This window comes from Dendrobates tinctorius, unplaced genomic scaffold (genome assembly GCF_039654945.1).
Source record: "Dendrobates tinctorius isolate UK_male_01 unplaced genomic scaffold, ASM3965494v1 ptg000103l, whole genome shotgun sequence".
NCBI classification, from domain to species: domain Eukaryota; kingdom Metazoa; phylum Chordata; class Amphibia; order Anura; family Dendrobatidae; genus Dendrobates; species Dendrobates tinctorius.
In genome coordinates this window covers 42,570,596-42,597,600 of record NW_027361771.1, presented here as the reverse complement: position 1 = coordinate 42,597,600, position 27,005 = coordinate 42,570,596, and the positions used below count along the sequence as shown (strand labels likewise).

Genomic DNA, 27,005 nt, shown 5'->3' with positions numbered 1-27,005 from the left:
CGGGTCCTTTTTTCTGTCAGGATTGATCCAGCTGCACTGAAGACTCTTTCCGATAGCACACTTGCAGCTGGGCAAGCGAGCTCCTGTAAGGCATATTGGGCCAATTCAGGCCAGGTGTCCAGTTTAGCGGCCCAATAGTCAAAGGGGAATGACCTGTGTGGGAGAACATCGATATGGGAGGAAAAGTAGTTTGTAACCATAGTTGACAACTGCTGTCTCCTGTCACTTTCCATCGATGCAGTATTACCAGTTGTGTGAGCGGTATTTGAAAAATCAGTCCACAACATTGTCATGAAACCCCTGTCTCCAACGCCACTTCTGCTGTGTGCACCACGAACACCTCTGCCAAGCTGCCCCCGGCCCGTACGGCTCGTGTGAGAACCATCACCGCTGCTGTGTGCTGGGAATGCCTCAAGCAACCGATTTACCAGAGTTGCTTGTTTATTAGCCAATATTAGGTCAAGGTTCTCCTGTGGCATGATGTTTTGTAATTTGCCTTTATAGCGTGGATCCAGGATGCTGGCCAACCAGTAGTCGTCATCGTTCATCATTTTGGCAATGCGGGGGTCCTTTTTAGGATCCGCAAGGCATAATCTGACATGTGGGCCAATGTTCCCGGTGTCAATGATGCACTGCGAGTGCTGTGTGGAGGAGCACTTTCTGGCAAATCCACATCCCTCCAGTCACGCACAAACCCTGTACCAGACCTTGCCACGCCAACATTTTCACTTGCCCCACGAGATGCATCCTCCTCCCCTAAGTAATCATCCCCATCATCATCCTCCTCTTCTTCCTCCACCTCGTCCAGGAGAGGTCCCTGAGCAGACAATGGCTGAATGTCATCAAGGATTCCCTCCTCCTCTTCCTCCTCATCAACATTGGCTGCAGACGCCTGCTCCTTAAGGTACGTCAAAGTTTGCATGAGCAGACGCATATGTGGGATGCTCATGCTTAGGATGGCGTCGTCTGCGCTTACCAGCCGTGTGCATTCCTCAAAACACTGAAGGACTTTACAAAGGTCTTTCAGCTTCGACCACTGCACACCTGTCAACTCCATGTCTGCTCTCAAAGTGCCTGGCCGTGTATCCTCCCACAAATGCATTATGGCCTGCCTCTGCTCGCACAGCCGCTCCACCATGTGCAGGGTGGAGTTCCACCTTGTTGCAATGTCGATAATGAGGTGGTGGTTGGGAAGGTGGAGCAATCGCTGCAGCTTCTGCATACGAATGGAGTGTACAGGCGACCGGCGGATGTGCGCGCACAGTCTACGCACCTTCTGGAGCAGGGCTGTTAACTCCGGATAATTTTTGAGGAAGCACTGCACCACCAGGTTCAAGGTGTGAGCCAAGCAAGGTATGTGGCTGAGTTTTGAAAGGGCTATGGCTGCCACAAAATTACGGCCGTTATCACTAACTACCTTGCCTGCCTCAAGATGTACACTGCCCAGCCATGACTCAGTTTGTCGCTTCAAGTACTCGGCCAGCACCTCGGCGGTGTGTCTGTCGCCCAAATACATCATCTGCAACACAGCCTGCTGACGCTTTCCACTAGCTGCTCGATAGGGGGACACATCGTGTGCAACAGTGGCAGCTGCAGATGGAGTGCTCGTACGACTGCGCTCTGTGGACGAGCTTTCGCTTCTGGAGGAGGAGGAGGAGGAGGAGGAGGGTCGAACGCCTACAGCCAACTGTTTCCTATACCGTGGGCTAGGCAGCACTGTCCCACCACCGCTGTCCCCTGTGGACCCTGCATCCACCACATTAACCCAGTGCGCAGTGATGGACACGTAACGGCCCTGGCCATGCCGACTGGACCATGCATCAGTTGTGAGGTGCACCTTTCCGCTCACTGACTGCTTGAGTGCATGGGCAATGCGGTCTTTCACATGATGGTGGAGGGTTGGGATGGCTTTGCGAGAGAAGAAGTGGCGACTGGGTAGGTCATAGCGTGGTACTGCATAGGCCATGAGTTCGCGGAAAGCTGTGCTTTCCACCAACCGAAAGGGCATCATCTCAAACGAGATTAGTTTGGCAATGTGGGCGTTCAAACCCAGTGTACGCGGATGAGAGACTGAGTACTTTCTTGACCTACTCATAGTGTCTGGGAGGGTGAGCTGGACTTGAGAGCTGCATATGGTGGAAGTAGCGGTGGACAGGGCGGACTGAGAGAGGGTTGATGATGGTGATGGAGTTGGTGTTCTTTCTGATGGCCTAGAATCAGTCTTTCATTGATATAACAGTGGGATTCCCTGACTGCTGTGGCCTTGCAACGACACCTCAACATTTGCTGCTGTGCTAACCGGTGGGCTTACAGTGGGGGAAACAATGTAGCGTTGCTGACTACCTTCGTTATGATCAGTTGCACATGTGGCACTTGAGGTTTGGTGTTGTGTCCACGCTTGCAAGTGCATGCTGGTTAAATGTCTAAGCATGCAACTGGTATTCAAATTTTTCAGATTTTTCCCTCGGCTAAAGGTCTTTGCGCACTTCTTACAGATAACCTTGGCCTGATCATGAGGATTTTGGTCAAAAAAGTGCCACACTGCACTCTTCCTACTTTAGCAGACATTTTGCGGCCTAGCACGCTGTGATCTTTTGACCCTCTGGACAAGCTGTCCAGCAACTCTTTTGATGTTTGGAACCTGTCTTTGGAGTGCTCCGGGCCTGCCAGATAACAGCTGTTGCGATGTCGATGTCTGCTGTGGATGCTCCTCATCTGAGCTATTGGAAGCAGCACCCTCTTCCCCCAATGGATGCCAATCTGGGTCAACAACTGGGTCATCCATCACCTCCTCTTCTATGTCATGTGCACCTTCCTCTGTGTCACCGTGTATGGTGGTATAGTGTGCGGGAAGGGGCACCTGAGTCTCATCAGGGTCAGAATCTGGCTCTGTACACTGCGAGGACAATGTAGTGCTCTGAGTGAATGTACCAGCAGAATCATCCATCAGCGGCTGTGCATCAGTGCACTCCATGTCAGATTCATCTTGGCCTGGGTAATTCACCATTTCACTTGATAATCCAGGCATGGTATGTGAAAACAGCTCCATGGAGTAATCAGTAGTATGGCCTGCGTCATCCTTCAATCTTGGTTGGGGTGAAGGACACAAGGAAAGGTGTGGTTCATGAACATGAGCCTCCAATGACGACTCAGTGCTTTTACTTTTTACAACTGAAGAAGAGGAGGCGATAGAGCTGGAGGCTGAGTCAGCAATGTAAGACAAAACTTTTTCCTGATGCTCTGGCTTTAAAAGCGGTTTGCCAACTCCTAGAAAACTAAGCGTTCGAGGCCTTATGTAGCCAGACGATGACGCAGGCTCAGCACCTCCTGCATTCGGTCCTATTTTGCTCTTGCCACTACCATCAGATCCACCAAAAGCACCATCATTACCAGCTGCCAACCCCCGCCCAATTCCACGGCCTCTTCCACCAGCCTTCCTCATTTTTGGTAGAAATGTAGACAAAATCCAACAAACTATATAGTAATGTAAAACAAGGTACAAGGTGTCTATAGGACAGGGGAGATTTTGAATCTCTGCACACACTTTTGGACACTGGACACTTTTGGATTGTGTGAGGCCCAATGAATATCTGAGCGCTATGTGACAGGCTCGATGGCACAGCTGTGACAATAGTGACTAGAGGATAAGGGAGATTTTGAATCTCTGCACACACTTTTGGACACTGGATGGACACTTTTGGATTGTGTGAGGCCCAATGAATATCTGAGCGCTATGTGACAGGCTCGATGGCACAGCTGTGACCAAAGTGACTAGAGGATAAGGGAGATTTTGAATCTCTGCACACACTTTTGGACACTGGATGGACACTTTTGGATTGTGTGAGGCCCACTGATATCTGAGCGCTATGTGACAGGCTCGATGGCACAGCTGTGACCAAAGTGACTAGAGGATAAGGGAGATTTTGAATCTCTGCACACACTTTTGGACACTGGATGGACACTTTTGGATTGTGTGAGGCCCAATGAATATCTGAGCGCTATGTGACAGGCTCGATGGCACAGCTGTGACAAAAGTGACTAGAGGATAAGGGAGATTGGATTGCTTTTAAAAAAGCAGTTTGCGGAGCAGTGGGTAAACAGCAATGCAGGAATGTCAGGAAGCCTTAGAAGGCAGCCCAACAACCAACACCACTGATACACCACTATATAGCCTCCCCTTGCACTGCACACACAGTGACTGGTGTGTTGTGCAGGCCAAATTGCTAGCAGCAGAAGCAGTTTTTTTGTCTTCTTCCCTGCCTAACGCTCTCCCTACAGAATCAGCAGCAACCTCTCCCTATACTAAGATCGGCAGAAGTAAGATGGCGGTCGGCGTGCACGCCCTTTTATACCCCCTGTGACGCCCACCAAAGCAAGCCAATCACTTGCATGCCCTTCTGAAAGATGGTGGTGACCCGTGCCTATGTCATCACGTTGCCCACAGTGTCCGTGGATCCTGATTGGCTGAAAAAGAGCGCAAAACAAACTTTTGAAACGCGACTTTGGCGCGTAAGTCGCCGACCTCGTGGCCGACCTCATCCTAGGGTCGGGTTTCGTTTCATGAAACCCGACTTTGCCAAAAGTCGGCGACTTGAATTTTTCCGACTCGTTTCGCTCAACTCTATTAGCTGGTAAAAACCTGGTGACAGATTCCCTTTAGGGTATGTGCACACATTGCAGATTCTGCTGCGGATCAGCAGCAGATTTGGCCCTGCGGATCCGCAGCAGTTTCTGCTGCATTTTCCATAGACTTTAAAGGAAATGTACAAGGAGAAACGCAGTGCACATGCTGCAGATTTTTCTAAGCGAATTAGCTGCGGATTGAAAAGGGGAAATATACTTGTCTCTATAATAAACGTGTGAAAGACAAGGGACACACAGGTAAGGCCTCTTTCACACTTCCGTTTTTGACCATCAGTCAAAATCCGCCAGGTTTTGAAAAAAACGGATCCGCCTTTTTTTTGCGGATCCGTTTTTTTCCCCCATTGAGTTGCATTAATGGCGGATCTTGATGGATGGCCATCCATTGGATCCGTTTTTGTGAGGATCAGCCAATTTTTTTTTCATCCGCCAGCATGCCTGGACGGACCTTGCAATGTTTTTTTTGTAGTTGGATCCGCATTTTCCATTGCGCATGCCCGGAAAAAGGAAGTCAGGGAGAAAATTAACCCTGAAATCCTTTCTGGCGGACGAAAAAAAAATATTCTCTCTCATGAGGGGTTAACGCAGGAGCCAAAAGGGTCTGAGGCAGACGATATGCCCCTTTTTCTCCAGGTCCTTCTCCCTGCTTTGGGCAGAGGTGTTCTCAACAGCATCAGGGGCTCTACATTAACACATGAATCACAGCCCCTTGTCCGTGGCTCGGTCTCTTTATACAGGTCTCGGCTCAGCTACTGAATGCAGCCTGTCTGCAAGGAAGCGTCTTGCCACTATCACAGTCTCTCTAAGGAGGTTCACAGGGAAGTCTCTAATCACAGCATACAGCCCTTGCTCTGGACACAGACTTCACATGGGGATCAGGACACAACCAGGGTCGGACTGGGGTGTCCGGGGCCCACCAGGGGAATGGACTCCAGGGGCCCACGCTACGGTTATATGCAAATATCTGTCAGTCGTTATCCCCATTATAGTGGAGCATCGGCTGTAAAACACAGGCGGCTCCTGCACATCTACTGTGAGACCCTGGGATGTATAATTACAGTAGCTTACATTAATGGGGTTCTTTGGGTAAAACAAGTTATCACCGATCCATGGACTCCACAGGATAGGTGATCACTTAGGTCTGACCATTAGAAACTGCACCGATTGGAAGAATGAGGAAGTTTTATCCCTGATAGGACACTTATCCCCATTTTAAAATGGATCGGCAAGTGGGATATGTGACCGAAGCTCCATTCATTCTCTTTGGGGCTTCTATAAAAAACCAAGTGCAGCCACGGAGGGAATGAATGGATCAGTGATCAAGTCAGACATGCCACTCCAGTCTAATGGGGATAAAAGCTCCACATTCTGCTGATTGGGTCCTCATAGTCTGCCATACAATATTATGGGCAACACATTGTCCACCATACAGTTATGGGCAACCACATTGTCCGCCATACAGCATTATGGGCACCTCATAGTCCACCATACAGTATTATGGGCACCTCATAGTCCGCCATACAGTATTATGGGCCCCATATAATGCTCCTCCATACAGTATTATGGGGCCCCACTGCTCCTCCATGCAGCACATTATGGCCTCCCCTGCTCCTCCATGCAGCACATTATGGCCTCCCCTGCTCCTCCATGCAGCACATTATGGCCTCCCCTGCTCCTCCATGCAGCACATTATGGCCTCCCGCTGCTCATCCATGCAGTACATTACGGCCCCGCTGCTCATCCATGCAGTACATTATGGCCCCCTGCTCCTCCATGCAGTATACTATGGCCTCCTCTGCTCCGGCACAGCTTCCAGGGAGCATGGTGACGAGAATTATATACTATTAAACTGCGTAGGCGACAACCGTGGGGCCCCAGAAGCCTATTTTTCCTCTCATTGGGGCCCCATCAGGGAGCTGGCACAGCTTCCAGGGAGGGTGGTGAGATAATATATACTATTACACACTGCGTAGGCGACCACTGTAGGGGCCCCCAGACTGGGGGCCCCCACGGTGGTCACCTACACAGTGTAATAGTATATTTCACCACCCTCCCTAGAAGCTGTGCCGGCTACCTGATGGGGCCCCAATGAGAGGAAAAACAGGTTTCTGGGGGCCCCAGAAACCTATTTTTCCTCTCATTGGGGCCCCATCAGGGAGGGTACAGAGACAGCAGAGCAGCTCACCACGCCAGGCTAGCCATCATTCTCTACACAGGGCAGGCAGCAGGGCAGGAGTCAGACAGGGAGCCCAGCAGAGAGCACACACCACCACCACCACACAGCCGGGCCGGCACTGCAGGACAGCGGTAGTCAGGAGCCGGTTGAGCTGCATGACCGAGGAGGAGGACACTGGACGCATTGGGCAGGCCGCAGGGCTGCAGGAGTCAGACAAGGAGCACACAACACCACCACCACACAGCCGGGCCGCCACTATCCGGCACTGCAGGACAGCGGTAGTCGGGAGCCGGTAGAGCTGCATGACCGAGGAGGACACTGGACGCGGCACTGGGCAGGCCGCAGGAGTCAGGGAGCCCGGCAGAGAGCACACAACACAGCCGAGCTGGCACTGCAGGACAGCAGTAGTCGGGAGCCGGTAGAGCTGCATGACCGAGGAGGACACTGGACGCGGCACTGGGCAGGCCGCAGGAGTCAGGGAGCCCGGCAGAGAGTCCACCACCACCACCACACAGCCGGCAGAGAGCCCACCACCACACAGCAGTCAGTCGAGGACATTGGACTGTGACTGTCTCCCCTGGACCCCTTCCCCTGCTATTTTATACACTCACCAGACCCGCGGACCGGAGGGCTCAGGGCTTCCTGTATACACTAACACACAGGAGCGGGAGCAGCAGGATGAGCGGCGACGTACTCTGTTGTGTGCTGGCGCTGCTTTTAGCCAGGCAGCAGCCAGCTACAGAGGAGGAAAGAGCGCGGGGCGGTGACTAACCGCCCATCAAGAATAGGCCGCGGCGCCGTGCGAACCACTGCAGCAAGTTCACGCGGCGGCCAGGGTGAGTGACTCATCGCTCTCATGATCTCATCAGACGCTCAGGAGCTGCCGGAGACAGCCAGCCAGGGGGCCGCCACCCGACCGTGCACAAAGCCGGTATGTGCATGCGTGCTCTTAAAGGGCCCTACACATTTAAAGGGGCAGAAAATTTAAAGGGCCCCCCCGAGACCCTCGGGGCCCACCGGGCATTTACCCGGTACCCCGTCAGGCCAGACTGAGCCTGGACACAACTTATCTGTCACTACAGACTCCAACTGTTGTAGTCACGGGCTACAGTCTCTGCAAGTCTCAGTCTGTCCACGGGGTCAGGGCGCAGCTCCACAGTACACAGTCTCACGTACTAACATTCTGCTGTCCCTATGCATGATACCCCAGACTCTCTCTGTGACCGGGAGTTCTGTCTCTTCTGCAGTCTCCATCAGCGTCCTTCCCCTTCAGCTCCCCAGGCTGCACTCAGAGAAAGCCCGGGCAGATTTCCCGCTCTCCTCTCCTGGCCCCTTGTGCTCAGCCCCTCCCCTATCCAATGGTTCTGTGCATGGAGCAGAGGAAGCAGCCCTCCCCCAGCTGCTCTTGTACTTCACCTCCTTACATTCTCCCTCTCTTTTAGCTCGACATTCCACGGGCGAAGGGGTCTTCGTGCTTCTCATTGCTCTGTTGCGGGTAGAGAGAGATACCTGTAAACCTCGCATCTGCTCCAGTCTTTGTTCTGCCAAATACTCCCGAACTAACTGATTTAGGAGTTGCTCATCGGTTAGGTTTGGATGTTCTTCCTCTACTTCATCGTCAGCCATAGAAGACAATTCCTCAGATGCCTTTTGTGTTATTGCATTAACACTTCCGACAGCTTCTACTGTCTTTTTTTCTTCTTCTTCTTGGCTTTGCCGCTAACAGACGTTTCGCCCTTTACTTCACCATCAGCGGGAAATGTAGGGACTTCTTGCCTGGGCACCTCAGTTTGGGGACTTAGTCCTGCCAATTCTTCTCCACAGCTCCCCCCCCCCTCTTTGACAGGAGTACTTTCGTCAAAACTAGAACCGGAGGGATCAGGGTCATTCAAGCAGAAATCTTCAACATCCACGTTGGGCGTCACTTTCCAGGACTTTTCAGCCACACTCCCTGTTTCACACCACTGTTCTATCTTGTTTTCCCAGTTGGAATCTTGTGAGCCGGCACACGGCACAGACCCCTCCTCAGGGGATGACACCAGTGGCTCTTTCTCCTCATTGACTGAAACCGCAGGAATGGGCATTTCAGAAGCTCTTTTCTCCTTGGCCAGTAGCTTGTGGCGGGTCCGATAGTAACTCATCTCGATGGACCACTCGGGCAATAGTCTCTTCCTCCTCTATGGGTCGAACTTTACCGTTGTGGCCTCCAGACCCAGGTTGGGGTTCTTCCAACCCCGCCTCCACGTGCTGGGACAGTACAGACATACACTCACTGGCCACTTTATTAGGTACACCATGCTAGTAAGGGGTTGGACCCCCTTTTGCCTTCAGAACTGCCTCAATTCTTCGTGGCAGAGATTCAACAAGGTGCTGGAAGCATTCCTCAGAGATTTTGGACCATATTGACATGATGGCATCACACAGTTGGCGCAGATTTGTCGGCTGCACATCCCTGATGCGAATCTCCCGTTCCACCACATCCCAAAGATGCTCTATTGGATTGAGATCTGGTGACTGAGGAGGCCATTTGAGTACAGTAAACTCATTGTCATGTTCAAGAAACCAATCTGAGATGATTCGAGCTTTATGACATGGCGCATTATCCTGCTGAAAGTAGCCATCAGATGTTGGGTACACTGTGGTCATAAAGGGATGGACATGGTCAGCAGCAATACTCAGGTAGGCTGTGGCGTTGCAACGATGGTCAATTGGTACCAAGGGGCCCAAAGAGTGCCCAGAAAAAATTCCCCACACCATGACACCACCACCACCAGCCTGAACCGTTGATACAAGGCAGGATGGATCCATGCTTTCATGTTGTTTACGCCAAATTCTGACCCTACCATCCGAATGTCGCAGCAGAAATCGAGACTCATCAGACCAGGCAACGTTTTTCCAATCTTCTACTGTCCAATTTCGATGAGCTTGTGCAAATTGTAGCCTCAGTTTCCTGTTCTTAGCTGAGAGGAGTGGTACCCAGTGTGGTCTTCTGCTGCTGTAGCCCATCTGCCTCAAAGTTCGACGCACTGTGCGTTCAGAGATGCTCTTCTGCCTACCTTGGTTGTAACGGGTGGCAATTTGAGTCACTGTTGCCTTTCTATCAGCTCGAACCAGTCTGCCCATTCTCCTCTGACCTCTGGCATCAACATGGCATTTCCGGCCACAGAACTGCCGCTCACTGGATTTTTTTTCTTTTTCGGACCATTCTCTGTAAACCCTAGAGATGGTTGTGCGTGAAAATCCCAGTAGATCAGCAGTTTCTGAAATTCTCAGACCAGCCCTTCTGGCACCAACAATCATGCCACGTTCAAAGGCACTCAAATCACCTTTCTTCCCCATACTGATGCTCGGTTTGAACTGCAGGAGATTGTCTTGACCATGTCTACATGCCTAAATGCACTGAGTTGCCGCCATGTGATTGGCTGATTAGAAATTAAGTCTTAACACACAGTTGGACAGGTGTACCCAATAAAGTGGCCAGTGAGTGTATGTTCGTGAACAGTCGACATCCTCTCCACCACTTCTTGGCGTCTGACACCAGAACACTGTCTTGCTCTACGTGGGGCTCTCCTTCTCCCGCCATACCTTTCCTTCCAGGGGCGACGTTTCCTCCAATTAGCAGGAACCTCAGAGGGGTGAGCGGATCTCTGCCACCGCCGTCCTCGGGTCGAGCAATTTCTGGACAGGTGTCCCACTTTTCCGCACGCCCAACACTGACGGCTGCATCTATATGGTGGGCACTTTGGTCTGTATCGCCGACCAAGGTGGGAAGCGTCACTCATCAGTGGTTTCTCCTCACTCCTGGACACATGATCACGCTCAGGTGCAGTTGCTGAAGTCGCCTTCATGCTCTGCACTTCTCTACCTTTCTCGGTGTGCTTCCACACGTTACCTCGGGACATGCCGCTGGTCCCCAAGACAGCAGTAAGGGTTTCTCCCAGACTCAATCTCCTTCCAGATTCTTCTCATCTTCAGTTGGGAATCCTGGGTCCATGCTGTCTCTTCTTCATTCGAGCGGAGTACTCCACAGTTGCAGCATTTAGACCGTCTTCGCACTAGTCTCACGTTGGGGGGAGTTTCTATAGTAGGGGCCCTCTTATATTCAGCCGTTTCCTCACGGATTTGCTTAATCTCTTCTTTCAGGGCTTCCACCCATTGAGGGGCAGCTACCTCCCGGCTCCATACCTTCCCCACTGGTGCTAACACTCCATGCTCCTGCATACACGCTGTTATGAATGGGTCACCGAGGAGGAGAGCGCAATAGACTATGCCACCAGAACACCAGAGAGGTTGGTCGCGCAGCGGATTGCAGACCCCTGATCTTAACATAACTAGCAGTAGCCGTGGAGCGTTACTACATTGCCCTAGACGCCTCGTCACAGCTGGAGGACTAACTAAGCCTAAAGACAGAAAGGTGAAATCTAAACTGCCCCGGAGCAGATCCCCAAAGGAATAGACAGCCCCCCAAACATATATTGTCGGTGAGACAAGATGAAGCACAAACAGACAGAAAATAGACTGAGCAAATGATGGGGCCCACACTGACTAGATAGGACAGGACAGAAAAGGCACTGTCTGCAATCACGCAAAAACCCTAACAATTCCAGCACGACTGATGTACAAAAATACTGAGGTTTGCACAAACCTTGCCCCCACTAAATCAGCACTCAGGTGTGAACTGGCGGCTAGCAACAGGCTAATACAGCAGGGAACTGAGCAAACAAACACAAGATACAAAAATACAGGGCAGGAGCCAGCAGCCCCTGGGTGAGCAAGCTGACCCCTGACAGCAAGGCAAAATCAGATGCAAAGGGTTTAGCAAATGACACTTAGCTGAAAAATGCAGGATCAGGCAGGAGACAGAAATCCTCAGATTAAGAGCGTTCACAACAGCGCGCCTCACTCCCAACCTGAGAGAAAGTCATGTCTGGTTTCTCCCGCATGCGCTCTCGCAAGGCCTGCTTCATCAACATGTCTCCCAAGCCCGTCACCAGCTGGTCTCGCAGCACAACGTCAATTGACCCTACGCCTACACCGTCCTTCCGTTTAATAGCAGTGTGAAGCTTTTGTAGGGCGTTCATAAACTGAGTCACGGTCTCCCCCCTCTCTTTGTACCCGGCAAAACAGTCGCATTCACAGCTCCCCTACGTCAGTGGGGTCCCCATGCGTCTCCTCAAGTATCCGTAATACTTTGTCCAGGGTCTCTCTCTCCCGGGGGGGACCTATGCATGACAGAATTCCGTGCCTCCTCCTCCTGGGCCATCAATGCTATCTCTGCCTCTAGGCTGGAGTCATGGGATGCATCCGCATCATTCCCTGGATACGCTCCGTCCAACCCCACAACATCACATTGCTCCTATTAAACCTCGGCATCTTATTCAACATGGCTCCCAGTGGAATGCTAGTCCTGGGGCCTTCCCTGACTGCTTGGTCCACCTCGTCCATGCCTGCGTGTGACATCTTGCCGACTACGCCAAATGTAATAAGGTGCAGGAGAGATATACGTCACCCCGTAACAGGCAGACCAACAGTAAAAAGGAGGTTTATTTACAAGGGATAATACTGGTAAAACATACAGTATAACAGAGAATGAGATATAACAGATTATAACAACAGCAGAGAGACATATATGGGGTTCAATCAGTAGAAAAGGTATTCTCCTATGAGACAAACTTATCAGTCCCGGGGGTCTTGATTGGAGGGGATCACTCTTGTCCAACGATGGCACCGAGGTACAAGCGGTGCTTAATGTCCTCTGTCTCTGGGATCCTTCATGAAGTCCAGCTGGAGTATGAGGGGTTAACGCAGGAGCCAAAAGGGTCTGAGGCTGACGATATGCCCCTTTTTCTCCAAGTCCTTCTCACTGCTTTGGCAGAGGTGTTCTCTCACCAGCATCAGGGGCTCTACATTAACACATGAATCACAGCCCCTTGTTGGTGGCTCGTTCTCTCTATACAGGTCTCGGCTCAGCTACTGAATGCAGCCTGTCTGCAAGGAAGCGTCTTGCCACTATCACAGTCTCTCCAAGGAGGTTCACAGGGAAGTCTCTAATCACAGCATACAGCCTTTGCTCTGGACAGACTTCACATGGGGATCAGGACACAACTTATCTGTCACTGCAGACTCCAACTGTTCGTAGTCACGGGCTACGGTCTCTGCGGGTCTCAGTCTGTCCACGGGGTCAGGGCGCAGCTCCACTGTCTCCACAGTACACAGTCTCACGTACTAACATTCTGCTGTCCCTATGCACGATACCCCGGACTTTCTCTGTGACCGGGAGCTCTGTCTCTTCGGTAGTATCAGTGTCCTTCCCCTTCAGCTCCCCAGGCTGCACTCAGAGAAAGCCTGGGCAGATTTCCCGCTCTGCTCTCCTCTCCTGGCCCCCTGTGCTCAGCCCCTCCCCTATCCAATGGTTCTGTGAATGGAGCAGAGGAGGCAGCCCTCCCCCAGCTGCTCTTGTACTTCACCTCCTTACATTATCACCCTGTGAGCCCCACAGCCAAAGATAGGAGTTTGAATACCTTTTCAAAAGGGGCGTACGTCCTCTAACACAGCCTACCAAGTGAGGTCAGCAAGGGAGGAGTCCCTTGGTTTTGGGAAAACCATAAAGCTGAAACGCTCACTTGGGGAGGTGTCAGATGCCTGGAGAGCCAGCTAAGATGCTGTGCTGATGAACCATTTTCTTTGGGAAGGCTCTCCTCCCCTTTATCAACATGTCATACCTGTGACAGAGTAAGTTTCATATTTTAATCCCTTTTATATCTATTGTCTGTACATACTGTATTTTGTCTCCTTTGTAATATCTTTTGTATTTTTGTAAACACTGCCTCTGTTTTCTGGAAACGTACTCCATGCCAAATCATGCTACCTGTGGGTTGGTTCTTGACCCGATATAGGCTTTAATATCAAACGAGGAACTGGTGGCATTGGGAAACCCTGGCAGTGAAGGATCGGAGTTTTATGTGTATATTCGCTACCTGGGGCTGGTGAGATACATACCGCCCTCACTGCAGAGTGCCCGATAATCAGTACGCAACAAGGCAGCCTTTCCGGTGACTACTTATCCTAGGTGCAGTTCCCTGACTAACCTGAGGATAAGGGGGGTGCCAGAGAGCTGCAAGTTCCAAACCGGAACGGAAAGTGGAAACAAGTTGTGGGGTGATATATCTCATGACACCAGGACCTTAAATTCGTGACAGACAGACACTGTCAGGTTGGTGTTCTACTGACTAAATGATACCTGAGCTGATTAAATCCATCTTGTGATTTAATCTTTATTTGTAGTTTTCAGTTAATGAGATTGTTGTGCTTTGGGGTGGTCTGTGGAGGGGTATTTATGCAGTGCTCACATGCATCTGTGCAGGCTTATGACTGATCCTTCAGTGATCTGCCCCCAGGCTTCATTTTGATGAAGTAATTTTTTTCTAACCCCACAGTAGTATATGCAGTATGTAAAATAGGGAGCAAGTCACTGAAGGATCAGTGACTTGTCATATGAATATGTAAGCAGAGCACCACAAAGCCCCACCGCAGTGGCCGCCACGAAGCATGAGCATTTCAACTGAAAACTGCAAATAAAGATTAAACCACAAGACTGATGATTTCATCAACCCAGGTATAATTTTATATCAGTATAACGGCACCGACCTGACACTGTCTGTAGTTTACTGAGCACAATCCTGCTGACAGGTTCGCTTTAATAAATGACAGAAAGCATGATGCATTAACTTACTGCGTGTGAGATTCGCACAATCTGATGTGCAGCTTTCAAATGAGGATGGCACACAAACCGAGACACTACAGAAGAAATAAACCTACAAAATAAAGGATCATCATAGTCAATGAATATAAAAAAAATTAGTGACACGACTAAGCTGTTAAACTGATTTAACTAAAGCACATCATACTTGGTGTGATGTGATTTCTCAGATTCAAGATTACGGTTGCCATTTTTGATTTTTTTTTTTTTAAATATAAAAAGACTTAGAGATACATTAGAAAACCATAATAAATCTTTGTAGTTACAAGTAATACAGGTCTACAACCCATAAGTGTGATATGAAGATGGCTGCATTCACCATTACAGATAATTACAGTCAAAATGGTCATCCTTTAAGTTTCTTATCTATAGTGTACAATCATATGGTGATAAGGGGAGGGGGGATATATGGGTTCTGTCATGGGTTTTGGAAAAAATGGCTACAGGCAAGTAACCTTTGTGTGTTTTCCCTTTGTAAGGAGGAAGACCAGGTTGCGGGTACCTGCATTGAGCCGGGTCCGGAACTGTCGAGGCTGCATCCCATGTTCCCCAGGGGAAGGAATAGGGGACTGGACAGGCCCCATGACCCGGGAAGAGCGGGGGCGTGTGAACCGGAAGCGAAGGAGAATGCCTGCCACTTTGCATGCCATTTCCCACCGTCAGGGAGAGTGCAGGAAGGTGAGCAGCGTGCTCCGCACCCCGAGCCTCGGCGCTGCGACATTCGCCAGCCGACATCTCTGGGTAACGTCAGAGAGACAGCAAGTGTAGGGAGCGCCCAGTGGCAGTTAAGACCGCGCACGAACCTCGGCGCTGCGACATTCGCCAGCCGACATCTCCGGGTAACGTCAGAGAGACAGCAAGTGTAGGGAGCGCGGTACGCCCAGTGGCAGTTAAGACCGCGCACGTGCAGAGGAGCATGGGCCGTCTAGAGGACATTAGATTGCGGGGCCGTATGCCGTACAGTGAACTTCAGCCCAGGCTTGATTCCGGGATTGCGGCAGCTCTTTGCCTTGGCTGCGCAGGCTCACGGACTAGTGGCTCAACGGGTAAAACCAGAGACTGCTCGTTGCCAACAGAAGTTGGACAGTCGTGTGCAGGACCCCATTTGTGGTCACTACCCCGGTCATCGGTGCTACAACCTCCAAAGGATCATCTGAGGTGGAGGAGCATAAGGACACGATAAGTTTGATATTTGGACTGCTGTTATATCACATCTTTTCTTTCCAAATTAACTTTATTTCCCTGCGAAGAGATTCTTTTTGTGTCCATTAAATTGATATATTGTTAACCCCTGCTCTGCCTCCCTTGCATCACTGCATCCTGTAACCTGCTTACACCTTCACCTATAACAGAACGCCTGAGAGATTTCTGGAGAATTTAAACACCTTAGCAGGGCCGGACTGGGACAAAAATTCAGCCCTGGCATTTGAAGTTACACAGGCCCACTAGTCACATGGTGACTATATAATATCTTTGTACACTTGTAGGTTACAAGAAGTGAGAGGAGATTAACACAACCATATAACATGTAGTCACAGCTGTGCCCAGGATTTCAGCTCAGTCCTATTTATTGCTTTTAGTTGCAGTACTCCTCCCAAAGCTCTGTCCCCTTTTGTACGCATGGTGACAGAATTCCTGGCAGAATTGCTATCCATTGGGTAACCAGACCCCCTGGTCATAGCTGCCCCTATCATACCTCCCAACTTTTGAAGAAGGGAAAGAGGGACAAAGATTGCGGCCATCTTAGGCCACGCCCGACCACACCCATTTCACAACTAGTCACACCCATGTCCACGCCTAATCACACCCATTTAGCACTGCTGATCACACTGACTGGTACTGAGGGCACAGTGGCTGGCATTATGGGCACACTGACTGGCACTAAGGAAGAGAGAAAACAGAGAAAAGAAAAAAGAAAGAAAGAACAGAGAAAGAAGAAAGAACAGAGAAAGAAAGAGGGGAAAGAAAGAACAGAGAAAGAAAGGAAAGAAAAAGAAAGAAAAAGAAAGAAAGAAAAGCGAGAGAGAGAAAGAAAAAAGAAAGATTAGAGAGAAAGAAAGAACAGAGAGAGATAGAGAGAAAGAAAATGAGGGAAAGACAGAACAGAGAATGAGAAAGAAAGAACAGAGAAAGAAAGAAAAAGATAAAGAAAGATTCTATAAAGATACTATAGCAGCCCAGCTCCCATTGTAGTGCCCACCTGAGCCTCCCGATGCAGGACATATCATGATCCGCTCACATGGCCGGCATCCCCGATTCCAAGGCGATCCTGCTGTCTGCGCTGTCGGAGGAGGACACGGTGATGGATCTGAAGCATTCCTGGTTCCGTCACAATCTCCTCAAGAAATTCTCATTTCCGGTCAGCTTCCAGCACATCACTTCAGGTGGAAAATCATGTGTGTGTTTTAAAATGCTCCTCGGGGCTCCGCCGTGTACTCCTGTGTCCGTGGGAAAAGCCCGCTTTGCATGCTTCGTACACACACTGCTCCGCTCCGTACACCTCGTACATACACAGCTCCGCTCCGTACACCTCGTACACACTGCTCCGCTCCGTACACCTAGTATACACACAGCTCTGCCACATCTACCCTGTAAAACCCCTCCTGACCCCACACATACTTACCTCATCCAGCACCATGACAACAGCACAGCAGAGTCTTGCAGACACCAAGAGGCAAGGCTGAGCGCACAGGACCTGTGATGAGGTCACAGGAGGGGCGGGGTCAGGGGGTCACATGATCAGGGGTCTGGACAAAGGCTCCTGGTCATGTGACCCCTGACTCCTCCCCTCCTGTGACCTCATCACAGGTCCTGTGAACAGAAAAGAGAGCAGGCAAGTGACGCTGTGAGTGGCTGCGGGGGGGGGGGAGGTCTCATGCTACAGCGAGGATGGGGTGCGTGGGGGGGGGGGCGTGGTGGCTCATCTCCCTGCAGTGCGGGAGGGTTGGAAACTAACCGCCGTGCCCGCAGAGGGCCGGCGGCAGGAGCAACAGCCAGGCCAGTGGCCGCATCAGCTGGCAAGCGGCCAGATGATTGGGCGCTGCTGGCAAGCGGCCAGATGATTGGGCGCTGCTGGCAAGCGGCCAGATGATTGGGCGCTGCTGGCAAGCGGCCAGATGACAGCGGCCCAGCGGGAAAATGCCCGGTTGGTTATATTACCAATCCGGGCCTGCACCTTAGGGAGGGACCACTGCTTTCAGCACCCTACTACCAAAAGGTTAAGTGGGCAGAGGCGGATAGATTCAGTCTGTAGTGCCTAAAAGAAGGTAGATCGTGAGGACCAGGTAGCGGCCTTACAAATCTGATCAAATTGATACTTCCACTCTCTATGCCCAGGAGGTTGCCATAGCTCTGGTGGAGTCAGCCTTGATACCTTCAGGAACTGGTACACCACTTGCAGAGTAGGACAAATTAATGGCCTCCCTGATCCATCTGGCAATTGTACCTTTGGGTACCTTATATCACTTTGTTATCCTGAAAGGCTATGAACAGGGACTGGGCTTTTCTCCACTGACTAGTTATATAGATATATACTCCAACAGTGTTCTTCTGACACCTAACCTATGGAATGTTTCCGCCCTCAGATTCCTAGGGTTATGATAAGAGGGCAGAATCATTTTTTGGCTACCTTAGGAAGGTAGGCCGGGTCAGGTCTTCGTATGACCTTGTCCTCATATCGGTGTATGAGGAGGGCATATGGACAGGGACTGTATATCACTCACCCTGCAGGCCGATGTCAGTGCCACCAATATAATGGTTTTAAGCACAATTAATTTAGCAGACAACTCCTTTTGGAGGTTCGAATGGGTCCTTGGTTAAGGTCTCTAGTACCAGATTTAGAGCCCACGGGGGAACTCTTGCAAATGTTACTGGCCTGGACCTACCACAGAATTTTATGAATTGTGACCCACTTATTGGCCGCGAGATTACAATTGTACAACTCGCCCAAGACTGAAACCTGAGCCTTGAGGATATTAGTCGCTAATTCTAGCTCAAGTCTTGAATGTAGAAATTTTAGAATGGCACTTACTGGAGCCTTCTCCACTAGAGGCAGCCCTGAAAACTATAGAAAATTTTTCCATGTCCTGCCATAAATCCTTGTTATGAGTTTCCTACTCTTTAAACAAGGTGGAGACTAACCCTGATGAGAAACCTTTCTGACTTCCTATTGCTCCCTCAAAATTCCATGCTGCTAGATGGAAGCCCTTCAACTGAGTTTGGAATACTGGGCCTTGAGCAAGAAGGTCCGGGATCTCCAACAGGGTCCATTTATCGGACACAGACATTGCCCTTAACAGGAAAAACCAAGGTCTCTTTGGCCAAAATTGAGTAATCGGAATCACCATGGCCTGATCTTCCCTTATCTTTCTCACGACTGTTGGAATCACTACTGTCGGAGGGAAGGTATAAGCAGTCCTGAAGTTCCATGGAATCTGAAGGGAATCTAGCATGTACGGATTTTCCCTCGAGTCTAGTGAACAAAACTTTACCTTTCTGTCCTGCTTGTCGGTAAACATGTCTATTTCCGGCCGTCCCCATGCAAGAACTATCTGCTCAAAACACTTGGGAGTCCAAAGTCCATTCCTCCTATTTCAGCCTTCTGTGGCTCAGGAAGTCTGCCTTTGTATTCTCTACCTCCTTTATATGCAGTGCTGTAAGGGACAAAAGGTGTTCTGCCAGCTGGAAGTTTGCTTGCTGCCATCATTAGGCAGTGGGACCTTATTTCCCCCCTGGTGATTGATATACGTTACTGTAGCCCGGTTGTTCGACATGATCCGGACATGGCGACCAAGAAGGAAGGGAAGAAAACCCCTTAGAGCTCTTTCCACAGCCCTTTCAGATTCGATGCCTGGATTCTCTCGAGAGCTGACCAGGTCCCCTGAATTGTGCGATTTCTCAGTTGTGCCCCCCAACCAGAGTTATTACTTCAGTTGTATCATTTACTGGCCTTACCCATTGGACCCCTATTGTCAAGTTTACGCTGTCTGCCCACCAAGAGAGTTTCTGACCAATAAAGAAACTTCCACCTTCCCTACTAAAAAGTCCTTTTAGCAATTCTGTGCCCAACAGAATTTTCCACTGCAACTGTCTCACGTGGAGTTAGGTCCATCTTATGGCTGGGATGCAGGATGTCAGGGATTCCAACAGGGAAATTAATTTCTTTAGGGTTATTTTCGAAAGATCTATAGCTGTTGAGGCCAAGTTTACTATCTTGTCCATTTTGTCGAATAATAGACAGGTCTGGTATTCGGAACTTAAATTCCATCCTAGGCCTGGTTCTGTCTTCTCTGGTCTTAGAAGATCATGGCTGGATGGTGAACACTCAAGTCAAGGCAAAGACAACTCTTACATCTCAGCTGTGATGCACAGTGGTCTTCTAACTGAGAAAGTCAGACAGTCTTCCAGGTAAGGGATGAAAACGGTGTTCTGAGTGCAAAAGTAGGCAGTCATCTCCCATATAATCTTTGTGAAAATCCTCTGAGCCACTGACAACCCAAGTGGAAGAGCTCGGAATTGATGTTTGGATTTCCCCCTGAACATACAGGGCTATTTTCCGGTATCTGATGGTCTGGATGAATTGGGATGTCATAATACGTATCCTTTGAAAAAAAAAAAATAAATAAATTTGATGAATGCCATGAAAAACAGTTGTGATAAAGTAGCTTTATGGCTGTGTTCACCAATTCAATCTTGAAGTGGGTGTCAATTTTTTACTTGCCGGTTGAGGTTTTTCGTAGAATGATGATAGTTCTGAAGGATCCTTTTTTTTTTTTTTAATCAAAAAGAGGGGTAAATAAAATACCTTTCTCTTTTCTTCCTTCGGGATCCTGCATAGAACCAGTTTTCTTATTAGACCCATGAGCTCTTCCTCCTGGGCTAGTTGTTCTTCTGATGACTTCCTGTGGGGTGTCACTACAAAGGTCTGACACGGTAGGTGGTAAGAGTCAAATCTTTGGACCTTATTTTACTATGTTCAGAATCCAGCGATTGGGGGAGATGTTCTCCCACACCTGAATAAAGAGGGAAATCCTTCCCTCTACTGCTAGTCTGGTATCTTTGAGAGGACTTCTTGGAAGTTGAAGAGGGGCCACTGAACATAACGACTGCCTCCTTTCTACCTTTTTTATCTCCAACTTCCTTTCTTCTCCTGGAGGACATCCCCTATTAAAATTTTTTCCTCCGAAAGACTTGTCACTAGAAAATCTAGGAAAGCCCTTTTGGTCACCGGCCTTTTCCAGGATGTTGTCTAATTTTTTCTGAATAAAAAATTGGACATCATATAGTATAAATGCATAGTATATTATTTTTAGACTGCATGTCTCCCCAACAGCCTTTAAGCCATAAGGCTTGTCTTGCCGCATTTCATAGCCCCGCCGACCTAGCTGCTAACTTCACCGAGTCTGTGGTTGTATCAGTCAGGAATGCTGCAGCTCCATGCAACAGGGGAATGTTGGCTAGAATCTTCTCCCTTGGGGTTTTGTCCTTGAGCTTTTCCTCTATAGCAGCCAAATCATGAGTGTGAGTGGTACTGGTTCCAGCAATCGTCAGCTTCAGAACCTCTGCTGCTGCCTTCCAAGTGTGCTTTAGATATTCATCCACTTTATCTAGTGGATCTCTGAGCACCCCAGAATCCTCAAAGGGTAGGGCCCACCTCTGATTTAACTGCCGCTCCATCAATCCTAGGGACTTTATCCCATATTATCTCCTCTTTTGAGGATGGGGCAAGGCACTAGTCCGTTCCATTTTTTTTGACTCAGTTTTACTATTAACCAGAAAGGTGAGCTTTTTCCTCTCCTCCAACCCTCCGAACATCACGTCCTCCAGGGACCTAGATCTTTTAAGCCCATTGCTGACCTAACAGCTTTGACTAGCCCATAGATGTCCTCTGTTAGAAAGAATGACATACCCCAGCCCCCCATGTCATTGTCCGAGGAGGATGAGGATTCACTATGATATTCTACTTTTTATACTGGAGAATTGTCAAAAGCAATAGAGACTTCCCTAGATCTTTTCTTAAAAGGGTTTTTAGGGGGCCTTCGACCTCAGCCCTCATAACAGACCTAAAGCTTGTGGCAGAGTCTGGGGTCTCTTTTCTGATTGCATTCACAAGACAATCTGAACAGAGATTCTTCTGTCTGTCCACTGCTAGCGAGATTTTAAATAGAGCCAAGAAGAGGAATAGAGTGTGCCCTAGCTTTTCTAGACTCTGGATTTGGAGGCTATTCAAGGATACATAGGACATACTTCTGGACAACTGGACACAGAGGAATCCTGTGACCCTCTACTTCTCTGGCTGGTATGGCTGCGGTTCCTGCCACTTGAATGGCAACCCCCTTTACTATGCCCACACTGCTGATGTAGAACTGGTTATTATGGCTGCTGCTGCTGTCGTCTCTGGTCCTCCATGACAGAGGAGAGCTTGACCATAAGCGCTGTTCTATGGATTGTCACCAACCACGCTACCCCTCGGTCCCGCCTCTTTCGGTGTCAAGTGATTGCCCCTCTAATCCGCCCAAACCAGATATCCAAATATCCTTGCTATTCCCGGCTGGAGTTTTCACCTAGGATGCCACCATTTTCTCTTGGCGCACCCCCGTCACGTCACTAGGGCATGCCCATTCCCAGCGTGCCTTGGGCCTATGACATCAGCGGAGTGCACCCATACCGGAAGCACAGGCTAGCCGGGCAGCATGCTGCATAGCGGATGCTGAGAGAGGGGAGTGCAGAGATGGGGCGGTACGGTGGACCGAGACATGTCATGTATCTCCGTCTTTGCGACCTGCACCCACACATCAGAGCCCCCACTGGACCTGTGGACAGCACCTCCAGTACCCTGAAGGCTGGCTCACAGGCATATAGCCTACTCTTCTGGACACCATGACAGGGCTGCGTAAGGAAAAATTATTTTCAGTAATCTGCTGATTCCAACACAAGGTTCCAACATCAAGGACAGGAAATCATCTTATGCAGGGGTGAAATACCACACTTCTATTTCAGTAGGTTTCCTGTCCTTGGTGGGTGGATCCCTCTCTCAGGTGTGCCATCACGTGTAAGGGGGGGGGGGGGAAGGAAAAAACTCCCAGACGACTCAAATTTATTTTTACGGACAAATAAAAAAGGTGACCTATTTTATACAGATGGTCCTGGAATTTCTGGACAATTGGCATCCCAGCTCAATATCCAGTAAACTATTTTTTTTTTTTAAATAAAGAAACTTTTCAGAACGTATGTCAACAGTTACATCACAACAGTAGGCAATAAAAACAGAACCTTATATACCTCGGGTACAAAAATAGCATGCACAAAAACCAATGTTCATACATCTTTCATACTAACTGCTTCCTCCATACAAAAATGCCCCCTCTTCCCTTTGGTTATTTTGCACTACACATCACAATCTAGTTAAAGTGAGGTTTATGTTAATATATCAGTTATAACATAATACAGCTAAAACTGGAATTAGAAATATAAATCTAGTCTCCTCATTGTTTCCCCAGTTTACTAAAGGCTCCCCTCTTAATCCAAACCTCCCCCCACCATTAAAGTTAACCTGTCAGCAGGATTGTGCTCAGTAAAACTACATGCGCTGTCAGGTTAGCACTGTTAGGCCGGGGTCAGACTTGCAAGAAACTCGGACGAGTCTCACACGTCAATACCAGGCACTGCTGACGGTACTCGGAACGGAGCGTTCAGCTGCATGTGTGGCACCCCTGAGGCTTCAGTAGCCACAGAGGTACTGCACCTCCTCCTGAGGTGTGGTGCCCCACCATCCAGGTAAGGTGGAGACTCCTGACCACACTCCAACACCTGCACCCCACACCACAAAGTAGTGTAGCAAAGCATGTTCGGCGGCTCCCTGCTAGGAACACAAAACGTGCTGGGAGGTGGGTGGAGCTTAGTACATACAATAGAGCGGGAAGAGTTGAGGATTCAGTCAGTCATTCAGCATTCAGTGATTCAGTCAGTGAGTGAGGATGCCGAAGGACAGAGTACAGAGAAGATCCCCGGGAGAGGGATGGATGAAGGAAGTGCTGCAGCAGGCCACAGTGAACTGGGTCTGCTGGCACAACAGCATCAGGAGTGAGCCAGGACTTAGTAGTCAGGAGTTCCCGAAGCAGGCTACAGCTGTCTGCCGTTCAAGTAGAGTTCATGGGAACATCAGACAGGAGGAACTCCAGTGTAACTCAGTACTAGGAGTACTTCATTTAAAGGCGCTATAAGAGGAGACGTTCTGAAAAGACACATGTTGGCGGAGTGTTGGAAGGGAGCATTCCATCTTGCCTGGAGGTTGACCGAGTCCCTGACCTGGAGGACACGGCACGGATGCGGGCACCTGTTTGCACAACAGACTGAGTAAAGCTTTGGAACTACATGCCCTGGTGTCCTCCACTTATTCCTGCGCCAACACATTCAGCACTGCTACATCTCAGTGCCAAACACCACACAGTCTGCGCCTCTCCCCTATCTCTTCATCTACTCTGCCCTGGGACTATAGCCTGTGGAGGGCTACAAAGTCATAGCTGCACTACACCATCAGTCCCAGAGGATCTGCATGCAGTGTCGGCTTAACATCTCCCTTGCCAAACACCACAGGTGGCGTCACAAATTATCATTCCCCTCTGAGACACCAGCCCGGTACCAAGAACCCCACAGCCCTGGGAGGGCGACCCACATGTATTTCTATGCAGCTGAACGCTCAGATCCGATTGCCAGTGGCAGTGCCGGGTATTGCTGTGCGAGACTCGTCCGAGTTTCTTGCAAGTCTGACCCACCTTATACTGTTTGCTTTATGTGGTGCTCTGCTTAGGATATTCATCTGCACGGGTTTATGTCCGGTTACTGATCCTTCAGTGACCTGGTCCCTATTTTACATACTACATATACTATTGTGGGATTGCAAAAAATAAAATTAAAAAAAATAAAAAAAAACATTTCAACTTCATCAAAATGGCAGCGGCACCTGCGTAGTAGGATCCATCACGTTACGATAGCTGCTACTCCGCAAGCGCCGCCGGTATTTTGCTGGAGAAATTCTATCAGAATGCGCAATGAGTTACTCATTAACTGAAAACTACAAATACAGAACAACCACAAGACTGTTTTCAACAACCAAGGTATCATTTTATAACTTTAATCAGTATAACAGTGCCAACCTGACAGTGTCTGTAGTCTGAGCAAAATCCTGCTGACAGGTTCACTTTGCTTGTATTATTCAAGTCCTGAACCACTTCCTCCACCAAAGGGGTCCATTAAGGTCTTGTTTGACTCAGCTGTAATTGCAAAACTGCTGTGCTTCAGGATGCCACTGTGCCAAAACTGAGAGAGGTCTCTGCACAGGGGCATACGAGTTTACTTTATTCATATTCCCAGTGATTAATGCTGGATTTCTGGTATCAAATAACATCAAGTTAGTTTGTTTTATATTAAGTGAACATTTCAGTATTAAAATTTGAGTCCTGAGTGGTTGATACCTTTTAATGGCTAACTGAAAAGATGGTAAATAGCAAGCTTTCAAGACTACTCAGGTCTCCTCATCAGGCTCAGTATAACAAAATTTTAAGAGTCACATTTCTCAACAGGACAAAAAGATAATGTAAATGTGGCGCCCCTGAGGCTCAGTCACCACAGAGGTACTGCACCTTCTCCTAAGGTGTAGTGCCCCACCACCTAGGTAAGTTGAGAACTCCTTTCCACACTCCAACACCTGCACCCACACACAGGATAGTTCAGCAATGGACCAGATTGCGGCTCCATGCTTAGAGGATAGCAGAGCACCTTTCGTGGGTCCTTGCTTCGCAACACGAGATGTGCTGGGAGGTGGGTGGAGTTAGATATAAAAAGAGTGGGAAAGTTTAGAATTACAGTTCAGTTGGAGAAGTCCGTCTGACAGTAGGTCAGTCGGGAGAGGAGTCTAGGGGGTCAGTCAGGAGAGACTGAGGACGGATCTCTAGAAGGAAGAATGGAGGAAGGAGTGCTGCAGCTGCCTCAGTGACCTGAGCCAGCTGGCACGGGAAAGGATCAGAAGGAGAAAGACTTAGAACTGCAACCTAAGCTTCCATAAGAGAGAGAAGGAACAGCGCGGAACGAAGGAGTAAGAGAACAGAGAGGAGTTGTGGGTTGGAAGAGGAACCCTGCCTATAGGTTCTCAGCGCAAGGCTGGGGCCCAGTCCCCGAGGTTGTATGGACACTTATGGTTCTGCAGCAGACACCGGTGGAGTAGTTGGCTGTAAATGCACTACTCCCATCCAAGACTTGGGGCTCAACAGCATCTGTATAGAGACCCGGGACTCAGGATAAAGGGAGTCCCCGAAGTAGGCTACAGCTGTCTGCCGTACAAGGAAGAGTTGTTAGGAACATCTGACAGGAGGAACTTCAGAGTACCACGGTACTGGAGCTCTTCACACAAAAAGGCGCAATAGAGGAGTCGTTCAGGACAGGTAAATGTTGGCAGAGTGTTGGAGAGGAGGAGCCTGACTTGCCCAGGAGGTTGATTGAGTGTCTACCCCGGAGGACACGGTAGGGAGGCAGGCACCAGTGCGTACCACGAACTGTGAGTAAAGCTTTGGAACTACAAGCCCTGGTGTCTTCCAGTCATTGTGCGCCAACACCGTCAGCACCGCTACATCTGGGTATCCTCCTTTACACTACCTGCGCCTATACACTGCCCTGGGGTTACAGCTTCACCTGTGGGGAGCTACACCATCTATGCTGCAATACACCATCAGCCCCAGAGGATCTGCACGCAGCGTTGGCTTAACATCTTGCTTGCCAAACACCACAGGTGGCGTCACAAACTATTCCATTAACTACATCCCCCATTACTTGGGCGCCCAGGGCCACGGACCGGGTCACCGATGCTGTGACATTCCTCCAACACCGGCCCGGTACAGAGTACCCCACAGCCCTGGGAGGGCGACCCATAGACCGTCCCCCGCAAGAAAAAAAAAAATTTAAATAAAGGGGGGGGGGTCTCATGGCAACACAGGCCTGAACATGCTAGCTATTGTTAGTGAACTGAGGTCAAATAAAGGTCACTTGTCAGTTATGCCACGTGCAGTCAAATCTGGTTTTAACTTTTTTTGGCGGTCTTTTTTAATGCCTTTGATTGGTCAGTTATTTGGCGGGCAAATTTTTCCTATTTAAACCCAGCTGTTGAGGTACTCCTCATTATTTATTTGAGTACCTTGGAAGAAAGATAGAAGATTCACCCGGATATGGAAGATCTCCTGCATCAGCTGATCTCACAGGCCGGTGAGAAGGATGAAGAGGAATGGCTGAGGGGCTGCCTTGCTATAAAACCTTCAGCGGCGGCCCCCAAAGCTATCCCTCCTCCTCCGGACTTTGTCATTCACCCTCAGATGCCGTGTCAAGATGATCCTGCATCGCTGTCCCCTGGCAGCGGCACCCAGTGTAGGAAGCCCCGGTCTG

At 49.5% G+C, this 27,005-nt stretch overlaps 1 protein-coding gene across 2 annotated transcripts in view; it reads right to left on the bottom strand.

The window, feature by feature from the left end:
• The window catches only part of LOC141100086 (zona pellucida sperm-binding protein 1-like), a 185,087-nt gene that overhangs the window by 11,633 nt on the left and 146,449 nt on the right, over positions 1–27,005 (bottom strand). Inside the window, exon 10 of one of the 2 annotated variants that reach the window (XM_073588292.1) lies at positions 14,550–14,631. The exons of the other annotated variant lie outside the window; for it this stretch is intronic. Coding sequence (XP_073444393.1) covers positions 14,550–14,631 — 82 coding nt within the window. The remainder of the gene's footprint in view (positions 1–14,549; positions 14,632–27,005) is intronic. 2 annotated transcript variants of the gene reach the window in all.